Source organism: Limulus polyphemus, unplaced genomic scaffold, assembly GCF_000517525.1.
Source record: "Limulus polyphemus unplaced genomic scaffold, Limulus_polyphemus-2.1.2 Scaffold3664, whole genome shotgun sequence".
In the NCBI taxonomy this organism is placed as follows: domain Eukaryota; kingdom Metazoa; phylum Arthropoda; class Merostomata; order Xiphosura; family Limulidae; genus Limulus; species Limulus polyphemus.
This window is the reverse complement of record NW_013669274.1, coordinates 77,591-86,118: the sequence shown is the minus strand read 5'-3', so window position 1 is coordinate 86,118 and position 8,528 is coordinate 77,591. Positions and strand designations below refer to the sequence as shown.

The 8,528-nt window shown below is 33.3% G+C and overlaps 1 protein-coding gene across 1 annotated transcript in view; it reads left to right on the top strand.

The window, feature by feature from the left end:
• The first annotated feature begins 460 nt into the window (after nt 1-460).
• The window catches only part of LOC106469805 (proteasome subunit alpha type-3-like), a 33,493-nt gene continuing 25,425 nt past the window's right edge, over nt 461-8,528 (top strand). Inside the window, exon 1 of the mRNA XM_013930315.2 lies at nt 461-592. Within this exon, the coding sequence (XP_013785769.1) occupies nt 572-592 (21 nt within the window). The 5' untranslated portion in view covers nt 461-571. The remainder of the gene's footprint in view (nt 593-8,528) is intronic.

Genomic DNA, 8,528 nt, shown 5'->3' with positions numbered 1-8,528 from the left:
TGTCGTAACAGTATTTTAGGAGTGTTTTTATGGACTTTCTAGATCTAGTGTCATCGTCTTGATTAGCAGCTCTTTCTAACAAGCAGTTAAATGATAACATTGAAAAATATAGCTTACAACACAATGTTCTCCATAAGCAGTAACAGGTTACTGGTATGAGCAACTTTGAAAATGACAAAGGAACAAAGTTAGCTTGAAACAATATCAATTTTAACTGTTTTTATTTACCGCGTGTTATGTGAATACCTGTGCATATTCAGAACTAAAAATAAGGAATAAAATGTTCCCTAATGTTGTCCATAGGGAATGTTATATTAAAGAATTTGAAATTCTTTTCAACATTATCATATTAACTTGATAAAAAAAATTGCCCAATAAACCTGTAAAAATAGTGTTGAAAATGATTTACAATAAAGCTCTTTCTAATTTTTAATTCGAAATGTTACTTTTTTCCCGCTAGGTAGCAGGTAAAGACAAAATGAGTCGGCAATACGAGTGAGTCTCTTTGAACAAGAAGTTGGAGGATTTTCGTTTTGTACATTCTAGTTGAGTTCAAACAACATTAGAAAAAATGAGTTCAATTGGCACTGGGGTAAGATCTATGTATTTGATTCGCCTTGTTTGTTCTTGGGAAACAGAACTGTGAAAAATACAAACAATTTCGATTTTTCATTAAGAAATACATCTGAAGAATTAGTAGGCCTAATCACTAACTCTGAAAGTTCTGAAATTGAAGTTATTGTTTTCGTAAATACCGAATGAAAATTAAGGGTATCTAGGTGTGATTTTTGCGCAACCCGTAGGCTTAAATGCGTATGAACTTATTATTAATATTAGGTATTGTATTTGTAATATCGGAGTATTATTAGTCATGTATTCTAATATTGCAGTGTTAGTGTTATATTGCTCTTAGCTATATGTTTAAATGTTATAATCATTTATGTTTTAAAATTGAAGGGATCACTTATGCTGAGTATAGTATTGACTTTTTTTGAGATATACAGGGGTTTCACTGAATTTTATGTAGCAAAAATAAAAGCTTACCATTAGATACCACAGTCTAAAATGAGTAGATTTAAGCTGCAATTTGAATTATTTATTTAATAATTAACGAAATACAGTTAATAAATGTATATGTTTATTGATCTTTTGCACTATGTGAACATGTAATTGAAACAATGTAAATAAAACTGCTCTACCTAATAACCTGAGACATTGCATTAAACTTGGGACAAAGCATGATACAATTTAACCCTAATAAGATACTTCAACTTAAAACCTATATGCATGAATTTATAGTATATTGATAAATGAAATGAAAACTGTCAACAACCAAATGTTAAACACCAAGTATGAAGTTATGTATACACCTATTAAAGTAAAGGTGAGATTATGTATTCTCATTGATTTCAAAACTGAAATATCATGACTGACAGATGTGTACCTGTAGTAAACTCCCCCCTTTCTACATCATAACTTGCAATAATTGTTACATTGTAGCTTAAAGTTATGGATTTTAGGCCTACTATTTGTCATGTGCTAAAGCTCTTTCAATCTAGCTATGTTCCATGCTATGATGTAAAAAAACTGTTGTAAAGCCAAAGTATCAGCTGCTTACAGTTCCAATTCCTCTTATTTTTTGACATGCTGTCTGTTGGAATTGTGTATATGATAGTGGTTCATAATAGGGATTGCAAGTAACTGCACAAAACCCTAATAAAACATTTTGGCAGAAAACACCTTAAACAGTAAAGATTCAATTTAATCAACACTTTAAAACCTTTTACTATTGATTGCTAATGCTGTAAACATATAAAAATGTACAAAAAAGCATGTATGTTAGATTTAGAAGGAAAAGAAAATCTGCTCAAAATGTCCCATTTCTAATTCTTCTTAATATAATTTTCTTGCTAGCCTACAACAAATATGGCTTGATATATTAGACTCAAACCTTTTGTAGAATACTAAATAAGATAATGTGAAGGTTGTAGGGGTATTTAAAAGTAGATTTATTTTTTCTGTATTTTATATAAGCTAAAAACATCATAATTCTAATGTAAATGATGTTATCATTACCCCTTAAAATTAGCTTTCTTACTGAAATCTTATGTTTCTTTGTAACGTTTAATGTAGGGTGAAACAGGAATTACCAGCCAATACCAGATGAACAGTACATGACTGTGACATGTAGATACCCAATACTTTATACACTGTACAGTCAGTGTCTTTAGGAAGCCAACCGCTGTATTATAACCTAGTATAATGTTAAGGGACAAGGGACCTAATGGTCTATCTTGGCTATTCTTGCTGTTAAGTATGCAAAAAGATGATGCATCAACACTATCAATTCCCTTTACAATCTTAAACACCTCAATCAGATCCCCTCTAACTCTTCTGTTTTCAAGAGAGAATAGATTCAGAGATCTTAATCTCTCATCATACGACAACCTTTCCATCCTAAGTACTATTCTGGTAACCCTCCTCTGAACCCTTTCCAAAATTCAATATCCTTCCTAAGGTAAGGAGCCCAATACTGAACACACTACTCCAAATGTGGCCTAACCAGTGACCTATATAATGAAACTAACCTCTTTAGACTTATGTTCAATATTTTAGTAGATACAACCTAAAATCCTATTTGCCCTACCACTAACAACAGCACACTGCTTGGATAGCTTAAGAGACTGATCAACTATTACACCAAGATCCCTTTCTTTCATGACACTGTTACGTTTATTCCCATCCAGATTATACTTGATTGGAAGCAATGATGTCAGTGTAGGGTACTAGTTTCATGGTAGGAAAAAAAATTAAGTCCAAGAAATAGTACAGTTATTTCATTATCATTAAGACATTTGTCATTTAAGTTTACAACTTTATGCTTATTTAAATCCATTCTCCTGTCCCTGTCACATTTAGATAACAATAACAGTTTTTGAAACTTGCTGATTTGTCTTTATTTGACCTTGTGATATTCTTGGTCAGCACTGATTCCAAAAATTCTCATGATATCTTTGTAATCTTGAACAGTTACCATAGACTTGATTCTAACACTTACGTTTTGTTGTTGATTGTGAAGAAATTCTTTTACGAAAAATAGTTTGTTCTGAATGGTGTAAGATAGAGAAATGTCTGTGTATAACTCTATATATTAATCTACCTAATTTTATACAACAATTATCAACTCACTATGGATAGCATATTTTATATCTCATTAAGCAATTAGAAAATACCAGCATTAAACTATCAAGAACTAAAAACCATTAACCATCCTCATCAGATGTCGTAATTACAATGTGATACTTAATGGACCAAAAATCTCATATTGTGAACAAGCATATTTTCAGTGACCCAATCTTCAAACTTACAATATTGAGAGATATATAGAATTATACACAGACTTTTCTCTATGTTAAAATACTTTTATTAGCAAGTTTCTATTAATTTACCCATTTTATGAGTCTTAAACAACAATATTGATAGAAATAAATCTGTACATAAATACACTAAGTCTAGACCTATATTTAAAATTGTTTTCTCATGCCATACAATAGCTGTCAAAACTGGGATTATCAAAATACTAAAATCTAGAGCTGCAAATATATGCTCCTCGTTTTACGTAGATGAAGAACTTAAACATCTTGAGAAGATTTTCAGGAATAATGGTTGTCCAAATATAATGATTCAACATGTGTTATGTGGTTCATCTGGCTCAACTACTAATGAATCACAACAAAAAGAAAAAGGCAATTCTTCCTTACATACCAGGCCAAGAAGAAAAACTTTGTAGGATAATGAGTAAACTTACCATCACTGTAGTTTTCTTAAGTCCTCCTACACTATACGACAGTCTTGCGAAGGTAAAATCCCTACTTCCCAGTCTTCTCACAAAGAACATGGTTTATAACACTAGGTGTGAGTGTAATAAACAATACATTGGGGAAACACAACACCCATGAATAAGGTTCAAAAAACACCAAAGAGATATTAAGAACTGTGCTATAAACACATCAGGTATAGCTTTTAATGTTCAAGAAAACGATCACATAATAACTTAAAAAAGTGCCGAAATAACAGACAGATAAGAAAACACCAAACATAGAAAAATCAAGGAAGCTATTGCCATCCAACCACAAAACAGTGGACCACCAGTGGGTATTAATTAAAACAACGGCTAACATCTACTCAATACTGCATGGACACCACTAATAAAAGACATAAAGCATGTTATTTGTAGTGGATTCGATGTAAAATTAAACCTTTAATGTATTATTTGAAGTTTAGAAATTCTATTATTTTGTATTTCTCTGTTAATACCTATAATTGTATTTTCCTTATGTTTGTTATATCAAAGTGATCAATTGATATTCTATATGTTTAATAACTGTAATACAAGATGCCAGTTATTGTTACGACTGTTGTCTAGATACCTATTTTCAAGCAGTATTTCACAGTTTAAAGAATTTTTTCACTCAGAACATTGTTGCCTGATGAAGGCTTCGGTAAGAGGGCTGAAAGCTTGCAAATAGAAGTATTTTAACGTAGAGAAAAGTCCCAGTATAATTCTACATATTATTATATTTATGTTATGAGTCTTAAACAACAATATTGAGAGAATTTAATCTGCATAATAATATACTAAGTCTAGACCTAGGTTTTTAAAATTGTTACTTATAAATGAACTTTTAGAGTGGTCATTCATGTATCTAGAATATAATGGCATTGCAGCTTAATTGTTCTAAGTCTGGTGGCTTTATATATCTTTGAAAAATAGAGAATAAATCAAGAATAACCTGAGAGAGAGATGTAGTAATAGCCTCAATTGTTCTGGAGATAGCCCATTTCACAGAATGATGTTTATGCTTTGTCAACTCTACATTGTGGTATGAGGATAAGGAGGTGAAAGCTACTTGGCTAAAACTTTCAAGTATCACTAGACCACCCGTGACCCGTTGGGTCACCCACTATTCAGAGGTTATTAAGAATTCAAACTAATTTCAATATTGCACTGAAATGAAGGTTTATTTGAGATAATTTAATTAAATATTTCAATCCATTCATGTTATTCATAATTCAAGAAAATATATTTGATTGTTGATTGGGAGTAAAAGGAAAGACCATTTAATTTTTCAAAAAGTGAAGTCAGGGTTTTCAGGTATTGTGATGAATTAGTTCATTATGTTGTGATCTTTCCTTCTAAACCTTCTACAAATAAGAAACAGTAACACTTTATTTTTTCTTAGAATTAACCTACCATAACCAATGCACATTATTGAGAAATTCTTCAAGATCTTGTTTTTGTCATCTTAGTCTTTTAATGAAGATGGGAACATTGACAGGGAAATAGATTTGAATGAAGAAGTTTTGTAAAGAGCGCGAACGGTAGTGTGATGTAAAATTACTCATGCTAGAAATTTTCATAAAAGTGACCCTAGAAATGCCACTAACTCAGTAACCAGTGGCCTGATGAAGTTTTGTAAAGAGCGCAAACAGTAGTGTAATGTAAAATTACTCATGCTAGAAATTTTCATAAAAGTAACCCAAAAAATGGCACTAACTCGGTAACCCATGGCCCGATTTTAATGAAACGTGTTTTATTCTGTTTCTATTCTCATTTCATTCTAAATATGGTGCTATTGTGTACCGTTTTTTGCTGTATTTAATTACAGACAAGCAAACAAACAATCTCAGAGTTTTAGTAGTATATAGATTATAAGTGCTCTTTTGTGCACCCTGTTCAAGATAATACTACAAAACTGAAAATGAAGTTTTGTAAAACTGAAAATAATATTCTTACTGAATACTTAATGCAAAATTTGGAGAGTTCCCAGACCTTGATTAATTTTGGCTACCAAAACCACATTTTATTAAAGATGTTTGATTTCTCCCAACAATCATGGTAGAAAGAATATTTTCTTTTACACATATAGGTTATTTTTCAGTTGCTACATCTTAAATGCTTTAATTTACATGATTTTAATAATAGCATTTTTCCCCACATTCTTGACTATTTACTAATCTATCAAGTTTCTTCTGATTAAAACAATTTTTTCCCTTTTGATTCAGCTTTTCTGAGAAATTGGGTGTAATCAGTGAACTCTGGTAAATAAAAGAGTCCATGTTGATCGCATATATAAAATGTTGGATTACTTGCATGACGATGTCTACATAGTAGCAATTACATGTGTATGTAACTGTCTGATCATTTATAGGATATTTGCAACTTTTATTTGAGACTGGCAAGAAAAGTTATCTTATAATAATAGTTTTATTAGAAAAATTGTTTTCCATTGTTAACTAAGTATATGGATTAAAGATTAATCTAGATGTCCTAAACTGGTCAAACCTCATGAGATGTTATTTAGGATTAGAGTCAAGACTATCACTAAAACAAGGATACCCAAAGGATGAAACAATTCTTCCAAAACTTATCTGCCAGGGTTTAATTTCTTTGCCCATCTAAGCACTGGTCTGATTTTTTCTTGCTTGCTCCAGTCCTTTATTCTCCACTTAATTCCCCTTGGTGATATCTGTCTTGTGACACTTGCCACCTACGTTAATGTGCCCTCAAAACTGTATATAAGCACCACATTCAGATAATGTTATCACATTTTCTTGACAAAGCATTCATTAATGGGTTTCTCTGTACTACAACCACTGGAGATACTTTGAGCATTCTTCATGTTCTTAGCTGAGGTTGCACTAGAGGACATTCTGGAGAGAATTGAGATTCACTTTTTCCAGCACCTTTCTTTATTCAGTTGGCTTCTCAGGAAGCCAAATTAGGACCAGCAGCCTCCAGCTCCTTTTCTTCAGTTGGTAAATTGAGTGTGTGATGTTTTGGGTCTTTCCCCAGTTGCTTTTAAGTCTGTCCCTTTCTTGATGGCAGAAAAGTCAGTGCAATACTTAGTTCTTCCTCCATCCCCTGATATTGCGGTTCAGGCAGGTGGGACAGCTATACTTTGTCCACCACATTTTTGGGAACAACATGCTTTAGCCTATCACTGCCAGATGGACGTGTATTTAAAATCTCAAAGAATAGGCCCGCTCCTGGAAATGTGTGGTTCCAGAATGGAGTCTGTGATCAACCTAAATAAACCACAATTTTCTAGGATTTGTCTGACCCTAGTTATGGTGCTAAGATATTTATCATCCCTCCAACTTTTTTGGAAGCCTCTCAGCAATCGTCACATCAATTTGATGAGGATTTGTGACCATTGTTAGCATCCACCTTGGTTTGATTGTCAGATTCTGCACTTTCCCTAGTCTGATTGGCAGGTATGATGTTGGGATTTATTGGGTAGAGATGCTTTGTTGGAGGCATTTGTCTACTGGATGCCACCCTCCAGGAGTTACATGAGGCCCCCTTTCTCTGATCCTTGATTTTTGCAGGTTTTCCAAAGTCTTTGGAATCAAGGGATGATTTCACCCATCTGTATTCATCCTTGTTGGCATTGGTTTCTAGACTTTCCTTAGCTCCTACAGGGATTCATAGTTCCACCCCTAATCGAGTTTCCCAATCCCTGACATCAGCCCCTTGGTCCATTGGTACCCATAATAAAGATTTCATGAGGTTCCTCCGCTCTGTGGGAACACCACCAGTGACAGTGGGGACTAACGTATACCTTTGCAGTCTTTGGGGGCTCAGTTTCGAGAAGTTCTGGATGTGTGGAAAACCTTTACCACGGATCCATGGGTACTACTGGTTCATGCATCAGGATTAGTCATTCAGTTCACATTTTCAACACCATTATCCACCCAACCTGTAGTGTTTCTGTCTCCTGCAGATCTTTGGATTTCAGAACTTTGTTCCAGGGCTATCACAGATTTGTTGGTCAAGGAAGCAGTGAAGAGAGTCATCCCAGTTCTTCCATAGTTTTTGTGTCTGTCTGTTGTGCCCATGAAGACACAAGATTGGCATCCAGCCATCAATCATTCTCGTCTAAATCAATTCCTTCAAGGTTCACTTTGGAACAGGTGTCAGTATATCCACATTTGGAAGGGGTGGGGGTGAATTAGTGTTTGACCTGAAGTGAAATATACTTGTTTTTACAGTTGCAGACACATCAAAGTCAAACCAATATATTTTTATGTGAAACCAGATAGGTGTGGGTAAGATGTTTTATAGCAGTATACCTTTTTTTGCCATTTTTGTCCTTACTGGTATGCATACTGTTGCATACCACCACACTTTAATTACTGATTATTCTATATGTCTCATATGAGAATAATTGATTAGCTGAATATAATTGATAAATGAATCCAATGATTAATTGACTATCAAGTTCCACTAATAGCCCAGCTCCACCCTTGGGTAGTTTATTGAAGCCCCTAACAATTTCCATCTAATTGTAAACTTCAGAGAAAGCAAACTTAAAGCCTTGAGTCTCTTTTTAATAAATTTAATGTTTCATACTATAAATTATATTGGTATCTCATTTCTGAATTTTTTTCAAGTAAATCAGTATATTTTCTGTAATAAGTGGACCAGAACTGAACACACTGCACTGCGTCCTTACTAAAACACT